The sequence below is a fragment of the Pterocles gutturalis genome, unplaced genomic scaffold (genome assembly GCF_000699245.1).
Source record: "Pterocles gutturalis isolate BGI_N339 unplaced genomic scaffold, ASM69924v1 scaffold7759, whole genome shotgun sequence".
Classification (NCBI taxonomy): Eukaryota; Metazoa; Chordata; class Aves; order Pterocliformes; family Pteroclidae; genus Pterocles; species Pterocles gutturalis.
The window spans coordinates 10,662-28,507 of NW_010128093.1; the positions used below are offsets into that span (position 1 = coordinate 10,662).

The 17,846-nt window shown below is 38.7% G+C and overlaps 1 protein-coding gene across 1 annotated transcript in view; it reads right to left on the reverse strand.

Annotated features, from left to right (window-relative positions):
* Positions 1-17,567, reverse strand: part of LOC104466155 (fibronectin type-III domain-containing protein 3a-like) — a gene marked incomplete at its 3' end in the record, with an annotated part of 26,823 nt that extends 9,256 nt beyond the window's left edge. The window contains exons 1-7 of the mRNA XM_010079491.1: positions 17,309-17,567; positions 14,560-14,832; positions 12,389-12,447; positions 4,665-4,822; positions 3,420-3,479; positions 941-1,079; positions 284-337 (exon numbers count right to left, since the gene is read on the reverse strand). Coding sequence (XP_010077793.1) covers positions 284-337; positions 941-1,079; positions 3,420-3,479; positions 4,665-4,822; positions 12,389-12,447; positions 14,560-14,832; positions 17,309-17,567 — 1,002 coding nt within the window. The remainder of the gene's footprint in view (positions 1-283; positions 338-940; positions 1,080-3,419; positions 3,480-4,664; positions 4,823-12,388; positions 12,448-14,559; positions 14,833-17,308) is intronic.
* Positions 17,568-17,846: the final 279 nt, after the last annotated feature.

Below are 17,846 nucleotides of genomic sequence, written 5' to 3' on the forward strand. Positions count from 1 at the left end.
AAGAGTGTTACAGGAAGATGATCCTTCAGTGTCAGGTCTTGAGAGAAGTATTGGACTATAGGTGAAAAAGCCACTAGTAAGAGTGGCAGAATCATGTAATTAGGAATTTCCTCTTATTTTATATTCCCCAAGGAAAAAATTGGGCAGTAACCACGTTTTCATAACTTCTTCAGGAATTACTTATTTCTCACATGCCTCTAGACAGAAGTCGTAATTTTCATACAACCTGATGTGCAGCTAGTTTTTTTAAAAACACAAAATTAAAACAGAATAACTTGCTTACTTCATCCCATTCTAAAAGGTAAGTGTGGATTTTAGAACCGTTATCACAAGACGCCTGCAACAGGAAAAGAAGGAAATCAGAGCTCTAAAAAATGTATGTATGGGTCAAATCATGACAAGACCAGTGAAGGGCAAATGATGCTTCCCTTACACGACTGTTTCACTTGCCTAGGCAGTCCTAATTCAGTCTCCATCCAATGACTGCTTCTATCATGTTTTTGGTTTTGTTTTGTAATTTAGACCTTGAAAAAGTATTCTGGCAGCATTGTCAAATGCTACAGAATTTTTCTGAGACACTAGACTGCAAGTCTGCTTAAATATCAGTCTTCCCAGACCACTTCATTTGATTTGCACAAATAGGCTGATGTTCCGTCCAGAGAACGGAATTGGTTCCATGGAACAGTAGAGGACTGGAACTCAAACCAGTATCTCTCATTACAGCTCAGTAACTTTATCTACAAAATCTTACTTTCCTGGGAATCTCTTTTCACTGAAGTACACATTTAACCCAGTACACATATTGTACTGTTCAGTCATGGAACTGTGGCTGAAACTAGTATGTTTGACAAAAAATTTCTGCTTCAGTGAACTGGCATTTTACTGACAATTCTGAAGAGTTTAAAATACTTATTTTAAAAGGTTTTAAAATAATTCTTACCTTCCACTGCAAAGTAAGAGAATTTTTGGTCCGATTAGTTATCCTGGGTAGATTTGGAGTATCAGGTTCACAACTCATTGTGGTAAAACTCTCTGCTTCTGAAGGGCTCCCCTTTACACAATTGCATTCTACTTGGACTCTAAGCGGAAAAGAGCCAAAAACATTTTGCTTCAAAATCACGTACATGCAGTTTCCAAAGAAATCTGAGGATTCGGAACTAAGTTACTGCCTTGCTATCTCATTATTAAAATGTTACTGTTATAAAAAAATCATTAGTGGAAGCATCTAGGTCAATAGAAGTAATGCAAATGAAAAGAGCCCTCTACTTTGGATGTACATCATTGCTATCAGTCAGCTTTAGGCTGACAATTACATCTGAAATATGTCTTATTTGCTGTACTTTGGTTGGGAAATAATGGTAACATCTCGCAGGCTCATTATCTGTTGTAGGCATATTAGTTGATATTATGAATAATTCTTGTTCTGCAAATGCTTTTGTCAGATGAGCACAATGAAGCAGTTGATATATTTTCAGAGTACCTTCTGTACTCCTTCAAGACCTTGTTGAGTGAGTTCACCCTGTCCTTTCCTTTAGGAAGGCTATGAATTAACTCTCATGTTCTTCAGAACAGGGAATTCTTGCTTCTATCTCAAAATGGTTTGTTTTTTCTAATAGCTTTTCTCCAAAATTAAATACAGGATTATTATCTGGTCTCCCCCCGACTCCCCTCAGCTGTGTAGCTATGCTGTGTCTCCTTCTTGGGTGAACCTGCACACTACTTTCTTCTGATTCACAGGTTCCTTTGAAAGAAAAAACAAAACCCCAAAAACCCCTTTCTTCTGAGCACCGGTATAAGATCTGGGTTGCCTGCTTATGAAGATGCAAAAAACCTTATATGTTCTTGTTGCATGAACAGCAAGTCACAGGCAATTTGTCTTTGTAGATTTCATGAATAAGAAGAGGGAGACATTTGAACAGTGACTGATGTTGCAAACAAAGTTCTTTGTGCTTGCCTACAGCTGCAAATATTTAATTTGTCAGTTATCTTCATAGTTCAGTCTTTTTGGTCTTCACTGATTTTGGACAGTGTTCACACTGTCAGAATTCTGTTTAATTCCTAGATCAGGACAGCTCAGGTGGCGAAGTCATCTACCCCCATGCATTCTCTACAACAACCAGAATTAAGCAAGAAGGAATCTGAATGTAGCCTAATAAAAAAAGACTTACATAGGAAAAAAAAATTCCTAGGCTTTCAACCTTATGCTGCATGCATTTTCAAGTTAAACATTGTTGGGTAAAGTGCATAAATGCTACCAAAAATAGAAATCACAGGGCAACAGTTGCATATGAAGAACTTTGAGTGAATTTATTATTCATCCTTCTCCTGAACCTGTGCTGCAGGCCATAAAATGGCCTAAATTAAATGAGATGTGTGATGAAGAACAGACCAACCCTCTTTTGCTTCTGGTTTGTCAACCAGGACAATATCCTGGAACACAGCACTAGGAGGTACAGAACCCCTCACATGGAGGGCCAGGAATGTAGCTCTCCCATATGAGCAAGTGCTAATCAACAGACTTAAATGGCAGAAACCCTCCTCCTCCCTACTACTGACGTTCTAAAGCTCACATGGAAAGAGGCACAACATTTCTGACTCTGTTCCCTACTCAGACACACTTCTGCTTCCTGTGCTTCCTACCAGCTGCCTCTAAACTGGTTCCCTGGTCAGTACATGGGAGTCTTGGGATTCCTCACACAGTCAGAGGCAAATCCCTCAACATGCTGCACATTCAGCCACTCCTACCACTCGCAATTATTTCTTGAAAAGGCAGTACTTTTAAGGTGGCCTTCGCTTCTGCCTTTACAATGTTATGTATTTATAAACTGCTGTATTCATAGGTTTTTTTTTTAAACCAAGAAATAAGACAAGCCTCCAATATGTAAAAAAAAAGAGGGAAGAACACCTAACTACATCTTTCCAATCCTATGCTATTTCTTCAATAGGACATAGTGAAGTAGCAAATTCTGCTAGAAGGGTAGAATTATATTGAGCTAGGGGCATATTTAGTAAAGCATATGGGGTCAGATTCACTTGTTTGCTGGAGCAAAATGAAAGCAGCATAACCTGAGCTTCAGGTGGCCAGCAGCAAGCATGTTCTTGTGTAAGTGCCTCCCTCTGCTGCTTCTGGGAAACAAAGAAAGCAAGCAGCTGAGCTGTTCCTGGTTCAAAGGACAGAAAAGTGTCACTGTTCTGGCATGACATGAAAAGTAAAGAGCATGGATGTTGGATGAGGGTGCAACAATCTTCTGTTTTCCAAAATGGACTGAATGGTCAGCTAAGACAAAAAGGTTAATTTGTGACTCAAAGAAGGGTGAGATGTGGTAAAGAATCTCTGAAGACTAATGCAAATACACAGATACAATGAAACTTTTAAAATGTTTCCACCAAATTTAATGAATGGAGCCGGAGATACTCACTTTGCATGGTAATCAGTTGCTGGCCTGAGATCATTCACAGTAAGTTTATTTTCTTCTCCACTGGAAAGAGATAAGATTTTTTTAAGACATCGTTTCAGAATCCCATGCATTTTATAAAAAGACACACATCATCGAACCCATCCACCTAACACTCCTGAGAAATATATTTGTTAACAGTTTGTTTCTGCTGCTAAATATAGTAAAATTAAAATGTGTTTATATTTGAATTGCAGGGATTTCTCGCATTTGATTCCTGTCATTTTGCCCTACTGTTTAGGGTTGTTTTTGTTCTGTTTGGGTTTTTTAAAGAATAACTCTTTTCCTCTTTACTCAGTAAGATTAGCTGCATGTGTACACATATATTTTATTACACAAACAACACTGAAGTACTGGGGCCTTTAGAAGCTCAGTTCAGTCTTGCAAAAATGATTTTCTAAAACTGTAAATCACTGTATATACCTACTTGTTAGATCCCAGTAAACAGAAAAGGCACCTCAGTGACATCTATTAGTCTGCTTTTACTGACATCAGCTTATGTTAGCAAAGCTCATTTCTTTTTCTCTAGCTTCCAGGACAGGGATATTCAACTTGTGATTTATGTATTGCTCCTAAGGAATCCGTGGAAGGTGACTAGGATGAATTAGCTAAATACAAAGATTTATAATTATTAGAGAGCTCTACACCCTTAATGGTAAGTTTTAATGCTATATTTCTCCAAGTTGCAAAAAGACTGACTGAAAACCCTTGTGCTAGGAATGAAACAACTGAACAGTTTTGTTTGTTTTGCTGCTGCTAGATTTGTGTTCTGTGTGATTCTACTTACTTTATTTAATATGATAAGACGGTCTCCTATGAAGGGGATTTTCAGGGAAGGGAGGGTTAATCTTACTGGGAGAAGCAGCATGTGCTGAAGTAAATAACTAGAAATACAACTGGCATTTCTCACTACTGGTACACCTCACTACTTGAGAATCCATAGTTTCCAGTGCAGCTAGTTGAAATACAGCTAAGTGGTATTAAAACATGCTTCCAACATCCAAGAACAGAGTCTTTAAATTATAACTGATGGTAGAGACTTCAGTAATAAAGCAGAACCAATTCTCCTGAAAAGCAGTTTGTTTCACAAGAGAAGTTCCACAAAACTACTAATTATTTAAATCTCCAGACAACAGGCAGGATTTTTATGAGGTTTTAAGCCACATAATTAAATGCAACAGCAATTAAATAAAAATAACGAACACCTACACGTATATAGTTTTGTACTTTCCATCTTTTCCAGTATTTGAAATCATCACTTCATAAGTATAAACCTCTGGTATATCATTCTTGTCAGTGTCTTCTTGGGTATTACTGGATGGAGGGGACCACATAAGTAGTGCTGTTCTTGCCTGAATGTCTGACACCTGTAAAAATACAGCTTTTGAGACCTCTGTAATTGAAATGCGATTGTATACAAACGATGCTTTGCCAAGCAGGAACAAATGAAAGAGAAGAAAAACATGCACCATTAGCACATGAGAGTATTAATACTGATATAATAGCTACTAATTAGTTTTTACAGATGAAATCAAGCTGGAAAACGGCAATCCTAAGGCACAAGGCTGACTGCAAAGACACTTCTAGGTAACGAATGCCACCTAGTGGGCTACATAAAAATGAACAGTAACATTTGTGAAGCAGAAGAGATCGCAAGCATATATTGTGAAATCAGTCATTTTGTCAAATGCCAATGTTGCAGGCCTTTTTTCTTTGGCATTATGATTTCTTTAATACTCCTTTGCCAACTCCGTTTCCATATGAGATATATGGAAGCTCAGGAATTTCTCAAGAATGACTAACATTACTGTCATATGTACATAGAAACTTTGCTTTGGGCATTTAACTACTATTGTGACAAAAAGACTCTCCCATTATATTAGAGCCTATTTGGTTAACTAACCCAGCAATTTTTTTTTTTTATCAGGATATTCATTGGGATACAACCACCTGAGGCTCTAATCTAGCACTCTGTTAGCAAACAGAACATATAATGTCCTTTGAGCTCAGTTGTTTGCGATGAAGGCATGCTCACAAGGTCCATGTACATATATCTATATATATGGTCAACGTGCTGAAGAATTCCCATAGTCGTGCTTGTATGCACAGCCAACCCTTTGCAGAAAGGTCTGGGTAACAACAGTTGGTGTTATAGAAATCTGAGCATAAACAGTGCGTGTCAACGCAACACCTCCAACTGTCTGAGAAGCGTTTGCTCCAACAGGCTCATTGTGCTAAAGGTGGCAACCCTTGGGTGGATTAAACTGTAACCAGGGAATCACAAAGAGACTTCTGAAACAAAGAAAGAATCAGCTTCAGAAGTATAAAAGCAGCATGAAAATTCGTAATAGGGATAAAAGATGCTGGAGTGGAATATAGGAAACATCAAAACATTGCCTGACAGTGCAAGAAATAGCCCTGCCACCACTGCTACCTCCATTCAGACCTGACAGATGCTGTGAGTAGCTGCACCCCAGCTAGTGCGGCAGCCCTTTAGGATGCAGCAGGCAGGGACCCACAGCTCGGGTGGGTGGATGTTACCGGGTGGGGAGCCTTCTCAGTGGCCTGTGGATTAGCAGATTGTAGGGAACAATAGATTTTAGGGAATAACACAGTTACACGCAAAGCTAAAGCACTCACATCTCCTAAAGGAGACATGCAGTGAGAGCTACCTACACTCTCAGAAGAATAGGTGCTGCTTGAAACCCACATGCACTGCAAGGGCTGGGGATGCTCCTATTTCTGTAGGTGAGTGTACGGGTGTGTGCATGTGATTACAAATTTTTAGGATTTGTTATAGAAGGAAGTCTAGAAGTTTGTGGGTGCTTATTAATATTGCACGTCTGCTATTGTGGTTTAGATGTTGCACGTGCCTACTATTTCAAATCATTTCATAAGACAACTGAAAACACATTTAATTATATGAAATGACTATTTTTACAATATATCTATTTTTGGAACAATTGCTTTTGAAAATATCTATTACAACAGTATGAGAATAAAAATGCTATCTTTACAACTGGTGCTCTTAAATTGCTAAAATCTACTGAACTAAAAAGCTGAATGGGTCACCTTCAAGAATGAAGCAGAGAGAAGATGACTTGCTGAAAACAGACAAACAGAAAGGAGGAAAAATAAAACAAAATGAGCCTCAATGTCTTGGAAAGAATGTCACTAAACCTTTATATGCTAACAGAACTGTACATCACATCCTGAAAGGGATCAAATGCTAGTAAGATTACCCACTGAAGTTCTTGGAAATACATTTCAAAGTTCGGTAAGAGAAATTCTGGTATAATCTTTACGTGGTCACAAACTACACTAACACTAATTACAACCACCTCAGTACCAATCTAGCATTTCTGGAAGTCTTCAGAGGTGTGGGAAGCATCTGGGGTGGTAAAAGCTCCCTCTCAATCTCAATCCTTCTCCCCTGGTTTGCAGAAGGCAGCTGGGAAGGTATGTAGTTTCCTAGAGGACCTACTATGCTCCAGGATGAGCAGGTCCACTGTAAGATGATCTATTCCTATGTTTAGTTACCTTAACAGCTAATTTTTTTTTCCTAATGTCCAGACAGTATCTCTCTTACTACCAGCTAAGCCTACTAGTCCTAGCCACTATAGAGTTGAACATTAGATCTCCTCTTTCTGCAGTTTTTTCTTATGTATCTGAAGACTGTTAGCATTTGTGTCTCACCTCATTTATCTAAATCTCACTTATCTAAACCTCTGATCATTCTCACTGTTCTTATCTCCTGCTGTTTCATTATTTTTAGTGCTTTGCCCAGCACTGCACAAAACATGCCATCTAGCACTTCACTAATGCCAAACTACCTTATGCGCTTGACAGATTACATTTTTCTTCATACATTTTAGCCTGTCTGTCTTCCTTTACACTGGAGAAGTAATGCAACTGGCATGAAAGGTGGCATTACATCTTATTGGAACTTTTAAATTAGAGGTTTCAACTGTTCAGTACAGAGAGAGCAGGAGGGGTGGGAGGGAGATCAAAGACAACATTACAGACTAGAGAGTAACAGACAACTCACAGGACTTTGACCAGTAAAATTAAACCCCGAGTATTAGTGGAAATCATTATATACCAACAAGTGAAGACAGAACAGGGTGAAATGTTCTTTAAGTCCCTGACTGGACAAAAAATTTTTATCCCAAGTTACTCCCGCAGGGGCAATGTTTGTTAGTCAACTCATGTAAACCCTCCATAAGACTTCTAAAATAACAGATGACAACTGTTAACACAGTAACACAATGACGCAGTATTATGTACTAAGCTAAAAACCAGTGACTAGGCAGGTTGTTCTGGCTGTTTTACTTTGTGCAAACAGAGTATGTGACTAAAGAATATTATGGAGCTTTGAAGCTTTGCCATGGTCAATTTGCCAAAGCCTAAAAGCAACAGCCAGTGAAACTGAACATGATCAGAAATGCAAACTGAAAAGCATTCACAGAAGCCAGGAATTAAGGACATCCTTATGGTGCATAGAAAGTGTTAATGTATAAAAAAAATCAAACAAGATTAACTATGTGTTTATGTACAAAAACTACATACATTCTCTATACATATACATGCACCATATGCATATGGCTAAAAGGAGCAAATAAGCTACAATTGTCCAGAATTTACAAGAAAAGTTAAAAGAATCAATGAAACAAAAACAGGTATCAGGATTAAAGACAAAAAGATTTATTACAAAAAAAAAAATAAATCTATCAGGAAATCTCTAGCCCGCAGCAAAGTCACTGGGCCCAGTAGATGGTGCCCAGTGAAACTGACTGGTCTGCAATAAACCAGGTGTTCTGGTTAAACTGCTGGTTCCTCATCAGTGATGCACACTCACACTAAACTAAGGAACAGCAAGAAGCCAAGCCTAAACTAGTGAGCCTTGCTGAGGAGCACCAGGGAGTGAACTACTTATGGAACAAGTCTTAAGAGGCAGGTACCTGAGAGCCTACGAGAAGGTGCTCAAGGGCAGAAGGAACAGAACAAGAGATACAACACTTAACTCTTTGGCAAGGAAAAATACTGGAAATAATTTCCAACCCTGTCCCTCATACAGCTGAATTCCGCTAAAGCTGCCACCTTCTTTGTTTCTGCAGCCCTAGAGAACAGGCCTGGGGGTCTGTGGGGTCCCCAAAAATACGGTTTGTGCGTGAGGGGTCAGTAATCAGACAAAAAGAAGAGAGGCAGCAGGACTGGGACTGAGTAACATCAAGGTTTTTTTTCCGGACTTACACTCTATATGATGTTACATATTTTGTAACTCATTTATAAAACATTTGGTACTGCTTTTCAGATTCAGATTCCAGCTAAAAGAATTATTCCAAAAGACAAGTCTAGGTCCACCTATATTCCTCCTCACAAGACTATTAGTAAGGGACAAAAGCAAAGCATGGAAAGATTAAGAATTGCTAAAGTGAAGATTTCCTACAAAAAACTTTTATCTGTTGTATGTATGCACTATGGCAGTCTTAGATCACACCAGCACATTATTTCAACACAAAACTTCAGCTTCACATGATGCAAGCACATGACAGTAATTACTAACTGCTTCAATAACAAGCAATTTTTCAATACTGTCCTTTATCCTTGATGGTCAATAATATGCAAATACTTGACTTTTTGGAGACTAGCCAGAGCTCTACTATGGAAAAGAATTACTGAAGTTTCAGAAATTCCCATCAGTTCTCAAGCACAAAACACTAGTGTATTTTCAAAAAATCTCTGTGATATAAGGAGGAAAAAACTATTTTTGAAGAATAAAGATTAAGATCAGAAGAATCCACTATTCTTAGGTGGTCTGAGACATTCAGGAGTGGCTTTTTCAGAAAACTTGGTGTTACTTATCGCTTTGCATGCTTATTCATACGGCTGGAATTGATTTTGGTTGCAGCTCCGAGCACTGTGTGCTTCTGCAGAGCAGAGTACAATACTTGAGTCAGGCCCTAACACTGACCAAACTAAGAGGTGGACTGCTAATGGAGATGTGCCTAACTTGCAAAAGTGAATCTCCTCATTAACTACACTACACATGCCATTTGGGTCAAAAAAAGAGAACAGTTTTAGCATGTGCAAACTGGATTGCATTCACAGTGACACAAGGTACTTAACGAGCAAGCAAGGTGCATCACATTCTAAAAGCCTGCATGCATGAACCACAAAACATGATACTCTACTCTCCCAAGGGATTTACTTGTTATACAACCAACCCTGAAATTGAGTTCCTATTGCATCTCCTTATTAAATATTCAGCCATCTGCTCCACTCTTCATTTTGCTTTTGTCTTTTCAGGTCCCCCTACCTTCTCTTCTGCTTGCTTTGCTGTTTGGTTAATGCACATGACAGCTAGTGCAGACTCTGCTCAGATGCAGAGCACTCAGCATGGTGCAACCTGCAGAACCACTCCAACTTACATCTGGGTATAGGAAGTTCAAGACTTCCCTAAGCAGAAGGGTCATCTGGTGGCAGTACCACTTTACCAACTTGACTAACACTGCCATGTATGAAAAGACTGGAAATCCACACAAGGAAAAGTTTAAGAAAATGACAACTTGTTCATAAAAACACTTAGAGGGAGTCTGGAGGCAGCAAAGCTGATGTGCCCCACACTGTGCAGAACCGAGAGAGATGTGGGAATGAAAGCACACCATGGAGCCCATCAGCTCATTTAGATGTGCCCACCCTAGACCTGGGCATGAAGACATAGGCCAGCCCAGGACAGGTCACAGCCTTCAGCACTACTCTGGGCTTTCTGGAGCAGGATATGGTGCAATGGACACTGTACTGGACAGCGTCTGTATGATCATCTGACCATATGACTACAACCACAATCAGTACCTAGTAGTGCCTGTGCCAGCACTCAAGTTTAACCAGGGGACAGTGTGTTGATGATCCACCAAGGAGAGCATCATGGCACAATCCCCACAGTGAATGCTTCAAGCAAAACATTAATCAAAAACCTGCAGGAATATTTCTGATGAGAACCACAAACAGAGCGTGTGGAAAAAACACAATCTCCTGGTTCACTTGTGGTACGGTGAGAAAAACGTTTTGTTGGAGAAACTGTGGGAAGGTTGCTTCTGATCCTGCAAGGCCTAAGTAGGTAACACAGCCTCCCTTTACCTTATCACATCACACTTCCCCAAGCTGAAACATCAGCTAGTCTTCTATCCACCCACACCTGACAGTCCCTTGCCTTTGCAAAGCATAAGACTCTCCAAGTACTGTAAATTCGGCTTTTTGCTGTGTGTACGCTGTCTAGTCTGTAGCAGACTACGACCGCCTAAGCCTGTGATGTCTTCTGAGGTCTGCAAAGAGATTGCTCATAGGCACACAGCTACACGCAATGATGTTCAAGTAAGGACGTGGTGAGGAAGGGAAATAGCACGCTTGCCTAAAAGGCACAAACACTTCAGTGTTAAGGGTGCAAGTGAAGGAAAACAAGGCAGTAGTACTGGCACTCCATGTCTTTTTCATACGTCATTAGCAACATAGCAGAAGACACCACCTGTTGATCATACCTCTCACAGTCTCACTCTAACCACCCCAGGAAGCTCAGAGCTGTCACTCCCCTTGGCAATGCAGCCACTGATGACACTCCAAACTTGGATGGCATCCTTTATGCCATGACGACTGGCAGAGCACTGCACACACATCTTCTAGACAACTGGTCCCTGTACTTCTAGTCAGGATAGAAAGGATCATCTATGTTCTCATGAAGTTAAGAAGTGCATAGCAGGCACTCATGATTTGAGGGCCACTGAGAATGCTATTGTTCAGTGCAGAGCACTACACTGCACTAAGCTAACCTTGCAGCAAAATTTGTTTCTACATCCATTCTAATGCAGTATGTGGCTAAACTAGGCATATGTTCCCTTGTTGGGACAGATACTCATGGCTAAGAGTCAAAAGGGTCAAAGACACGAGTCCCTTTAGCTATACAGCTCTGACCCATTTGCAAAGCAGGTATGTTTTGTACCGTGAATGGCAGGGAGCACACAGTAAAAAAAGCATTTCCTGATGTTCAGAGGAAACCTCCTATGTTTCAGTTTGTACCCACTGCCTCTAGTCCCGACACTGGGCACCCTGAAAAGAGCCTGACTCCATCCTCTTCGCACTTGCCCTGCAGATATCTATATACATTGATAAGATCCCCACTGAGTCTTCTCTTCTCCAGGCTGAACAGTCCCAGCTCTCTCAGCCTCTCCTCACCAGGCTGTAAAGCAACATACGAAAGAATAATCAAGACTGGGGCACTAAAACCAGGGCCAGGTTGCTGGGGAGGTGAAGGGGAGAAGGTATGTAGCTCATGAATGGCAATGTTGGAAGTCCAACGATGATTCCATCTGACCCTTTTTCCTTCTTCATCTTCTCTCCCCTGTATGTCCCTCCTTCCACAGGAGTTTCCTCTTCCTAGTTATGTGTGAAGTGTGAAGTTTTCAAAAATGAAAATCTAATTTTTGGTGGAGTTTGGTGAAGTTTCCAAAATCTCACCAGGTATCTCTCATGCCTACAGATACCTAATGTGTAAAACTGTTTCCTGAACAGTTAAAACTAACAATAGTACAGGAAACGGAGAACAGATTTTACAGCAAGAGATAATGTTAAGTATCATCATCATGTTACTGGCAATGTTAAAAGCTCTCTCTCTCTTTTTTTACAAATCTGTTAATACTGAGATTTCACAGAGTGACCATGAAGAATAATTCCACATAATAAGCACTGAGACAATTTTAACTTTGCAAATGCTAATATACTAAAAATTACTTTGGTCATTTACATTTCAGTGACTGGACGTTAAGGGAGTTTTCCTCAGTGTGGGAAGTTAAAGATCCTTTAAACTTGGAGAGCGAGAAAGACGTGTAACTGTATAAAGCAGCAACATTCTGATTTTATGGAAAGTTTTATTTACTTACCACTGGCTTGGCTATATTGGAAAGAAGTGCTTCAAGTGCTTTTGTTTCTTCATCCTTTTCTTAAAAAATAAAATCAAAGCAAACAAAAAGTACCCATGAGTATCATTCAGTGACTTTACAGTGAAATAGCTCTTCAAATTCAACAACTGTGCACAGACTGAAGTATGTATAAGCTAGAACACCTTGCCAACTTGCATTCATCTAGAGCAACATAAAAGTCTCACAAAGAAGTTGTTCACATAAAATGATTTCTAAATCTGTTCTATGATTTAATGGAAGACAAAAAGCCTAGTTATCTTTTATGAATGTATAACTTTAAACAAGCTACTACGCTGGAGAACTTGAGCTCTTGGCTGAGATATTTCCTGTAGATTTCTCTTTGGCTGTACATGTAGTCAAGTTACAGTACTTTAAGTTACTGCACATCATGTGGAGGACTACTGGTAACAGTTTGCCTCTTTCGATCGCAAGGGCAAACCTTAGCTCAGCCTTCACTTACATCTCAGGAAAAAAAAATCTAAGGTATTTTGTTTCAGCTGAAGGTACAGCTGAGCTTTATAGAGGACTCAGTATTTACAGGAAGTGTTTTACGTGCCTTCTCTCACGCAAAATTAACATTTTATTATCTGAACAGTGTAAGCGAACAGGCTACCCAGTTTTGAAAATGTCACCAGGCATTTTGAATTCACTTAACCTGTCTTAAACTAAAATGAAAAATAAAAGAAAAACAAAGCCTGAAAAAATTCTTAAAAAAACTACATCAAGTCTATTTTTCAACTGTGTATTTCTAGGTTTATAACTAATCAAATGCGCTCCTGACTTCTTAGTTATTGAAAGTCTAAGTCACAGTAAAAAATTATCCAAAGTGTCTCTGCAATTAAATAATTTTGAAAAGTGGACTTTTACATTTTTCACATAAAATACTTCTAAGGGACTGTTAACATAATTTTCACAACGTATGTCAACAACAGTACATTTTATCACCTGTGCCTTGGTAAATTTAGCTCACAGATAAATACCAACTAACAGAAAGTAAAGTGAAGCCAAGACAAATGCCACCCTAGAACTATAGTGATAAGTATTCATACAACTTTGGAGCTACAACTTTGGAGCTACAACTTTGGAGCAACAGTTCCCAACTTCTGAATTCAGGTTGTATCCTAAAGGTGTCCCTTGGTACCAAGCTTTCACGGGTATCATCTACACGTGTTTCTAAACAGCTCTTTCAGGTTGAGATTTCCTGGTCTTAGACATGCTTTCTTCACATTCTTTTTGGTCTACAGCAATCTAATATACACTGGCACAAAATCATAATCTCAAAGTGAACTTCAATGAGTTGAGAAAACCATGGTTTGTTGCCCTCAGCATCAACAGCATCAGTTACAACTCCCTATTCTGATAAAATTGTATTTGGCTGATGACAAGTCTTTAATGTTGTGTTCTGAATCTGAAGTGTTATGCTAGTGACCTGAAAGTTGCATAGTGACGCATCATCAGATTCGACGATGACTGTATGACAAAGACTGAGTTCAGCTCATTTTTAAGATTTACAAGCTTTCTGGTGAAATAAAGGTGTTAATAATAAACACACTCCCTATGGTAGTATCTTAGAAAACATGAACCCACACAGACTAGTGTAAAGATCAGTATTTTTCTACAAAGGCCTTTCAATAATGAGCTGGTAGGGACAGGCGTTATGTGAATTTCATTTTAACAACAATATCTATTTTACAAAACATTACTCTTCAACAAGTCGCAGGTAGGTTTCCTGTATCAGACAGCTGGTTCTTTGCACGTTTTCTGCAATATCAAGCAGGCCATCAATACTCACTGATTCCTCAAAATGGAAGCACCAATAACTCTGGACAAGGCATGATTTTTCTTTAAACAGTGTTACGAAGTATGACTAATAAGATTTGCTCAAATCTACAGGGAGACTTGCACATCAGTAGTTTTTTTTCTCCTAGGCCCATCGTTTCAATGTGAGGAGTAAGCTAATTGCCCTTAACTCCATTCTAGGTAAGTCAAGGTAGCTATGGACTACTACTCAACTTCAAGATTGTCCAGGTGCGGTGTTCTATCTACAAACACTATGCTCAGCCAGACACTGGACTTGCATTTTTTTTACATATATATACGTATATATATATATAATTTTTGTTAACACTTACCTTCTACTTCTGTGTCTGTCTGAGAATTGCTTTTTCCTTTACCCAAAGACTTGCTTTTGGTAGAACCTGTGCTTATACCAGCTGCATCCTGTCCTTTCGTAAGTCCATTATGTTCATTTGTAGGAGAAGGACATTTCTGAGGAGATGATGGAGGACTGTTTAACTTATCCTTCTGAGTTCCATGCCGATCTTTTAATTTTTTTTGTAGCCTTTCGTATGTTTTACTAGACCTTTCATCTCTAAAGTTGGATCTTCCATGAGCAGGCAGAGTATCTAAATGAAAGAAAAAAAAATTAAAAATAACCACAAAGAACAGAACGTAATTAAAAATCTATTTAAAAATGCTATATGTGTTACTTGTGTGTAAAATTACACCCCTACTCCTATTGGAAAACTGAAGTGTCCAGCAGGTAAACTAATATACACTAATTGGACACTAACAACATGTTATGGGAGAAAGTGTAATCTTTCCTTCCCACATCTTTTTTTTTACTTAAAAATTATTCTTAAAATGTTTCTATAATCTTCCTTGAGCAGTAAGGTACAGGATAAAGTCGACACAGAAAAAACTGTGCTACTCTGTTACATGGGAACAGGGAAAAGCCCCATAAAAGCATATGGCAACTGAAAGACACTTAAAACACTGAAGATATCATGGCTAGGCCTTGTAAGTACACAAGAACTGTAAAGAGTAACCCACGGCATTGCTGCAGTATCACCCAAGTCCCATCTCTAAGCCAAAAGGTAGCTTTGGAAAAAAGCCAGTACCAGATGAAAAAAAACTAAACTGCAGATTGGTGAACCTTTCTGTCAGATTCTAACATTTTTAGACATTTCACCTTATGCTTAGAAACAGCTTATTGACTCAAGACTTTAAACCAATGCACCACATGGCACCAATTCTTTCCTCAGTGTAACTCTGTATATGATAAATGATGAAAGCTTTCAAAAATACACATCCTTCAAAACCAGCATAGGATTTGTCCATTTTCATGTAAGTCGGACCACTTGGTCTGAAGAATAAAGTTCATTATTTTTTATTCCTTATGTGCTAGGAAGTAAAGAAAACCAGATCAAATAAAAACTTCCTTGCAAGAAGAATAAAATAAAAAAACTAGAGAACTTTTCAGTTTCTGGGTTTTTTTTTTAGGACAGCTTACTTCCCAGAAAATTTGACAGAGGACTACTAGATAAGCTGTGACTATTTAGAAATTTGATTTTCACTGCCATTAGAAACTTAGGTGCTTTTCTCAGAGAACCACTATGCTCTAAGCACTTCTGGGTTTTTTCCCCCCCTTAAATTCAGATTCTTCATATAGGAGCCTAACTGTGGGCTTTGACTTCTGAAAGCCATAGCCAAAGTCAGTTGTCCAGAATTAAATATAAAATCTGTAGCAAATATGTAAAAAATTTAAAGCATTCCTAGTCCTCTAAATTCCCTAAATCCAAGGGTATCTCACATATGTATTTAAAACAAAGCAAAACCAAAGAATCCCACTTTATCAATTTTTTTGTTACATTAGCAGTTTAGCAGATTATCACTGAATTCATATTTAAAGAGATACAACATAGCAGCAAAAATCTAAAAAAAAATGTTCCATTAAGAAGTATCCTCTACCTTTTATGCATTTAATTATCATATTCCAATCTCTTAATTTAGCAAACTAAAAGCAAACAATTGCCATCTACAGGAAACTAATAAATTAATAAAACTATAAATAAACACCCAAAGAGCATCTAATAATGTACTGTTATCAAAGTAGTGCAAGGAAGAAATAAAGGACAACTTAAGAACACAGAAACACTATGAAATCCAGGAAGATCAAGACATCGATATATTCGTATCTGATGGCTTTGTACATCATGACTATTTAAGCACAGTGACTATATGGGGGACATTTTAAAGTTATTTTAGTACTATCACAGAACACTGAGAATCAACACAGCTTTGTCTTGTTGCTGTAGATGCGTATAGTCTCTCCCTCTGTAGCTTCTAGCTTCTTTGTCTAAAACCAGCAACCTGGCACTGCTCTCTGAAAGTCTTTCAAGGTCAGCACTTGCTTTATAGCAGAGGTTTATCTAAAGAAAAGCAAGCCTACCAGAAATGTAAATATTAATCTAAGAACCCAACCCCTGAGTTAGCAGACACATACACTTTGTCACTAAACCGTATTAAAGGCAGATGTCAATAGCACTACCAAAGACAATTTCATCTACAGTATTAAGCTTAGGCCAGTGGCACCTGGTTACTCAAGCTGGACTTCAATACAGACATTGGACTAAATGCACGGAGTTTTATGAAAAAAAAAGATTGCTATTTTTCATAATCAATACTAAGAACTTCTGTTTCATGCTTCAAACAGGTAACCTGCAAGACACAATGCATCTCAGAGCAGTGCTCAGGCATGGATTTAAAATGTTTAATCTCAGGGGAAGGCACCTACTGAATCATTACAAACACTTCCTGTATTGCTTTCCTGGGCAAAACTGTAACTTATACACATAAGAAATAATCTGTCTGTTTAATGGATCACTGAACAGACAAGTCAAATTAATGAAAAGAACTTCTCCTGGAATAATCAACTTCAGTAAAAACAAGCCTGGTGTCTTCATAAAACTTCCGTGTATAGCTCCCATTCAAGCTGTAAGTCTTCCTTAGTAATGTCCGTACATCAGCAGAACAGATGCGGGAAATGAGTAGAGTATTATTTCCTTTGATAGAACTTACAACATTTGATAAGCTACTTACCCAGATCACCATATACTTGTGAAGTGTGATACTGTGGAATGTACTGTGTTGCCATGTCACCAGCTCCGGTCACGGGTGAGTATATATGACGTGGTGGAGGGGGTATCATGGCTGGAAGAGGAAGGAAGCCAGGCAGTGGGGGATGCGGAGGCCTGTGTAACACTGCGTGACCACCAGGATGAAATTCTGGAGCCTGGGGAACCACCACAACCCTTCGAACACCGTTATCCTCAATAACCTGTACAATGAGAGATACCATGGACCAAAACCAAAAAGAAATGCTTAGTAACAAGCAAAAGAATGAATGTGTTTGGAATGACAGTCTGAAAGGTATGTTTCTATAGATAAACAAAACTAGCTATGGTAAAACCCTTAAACTTGAGAAAATGAAAACACGAGAGCCTAAGAAAAACCAGGACAATTAAAGGGCAATTTATGTTCTTTTCAAGTGTATTAACTGCAATAATGCAAATAATTTCTCAATGTGATGGGGGAAAATACTGTTAAAAAAATCTGAATGTAACAACATCTTATTAAC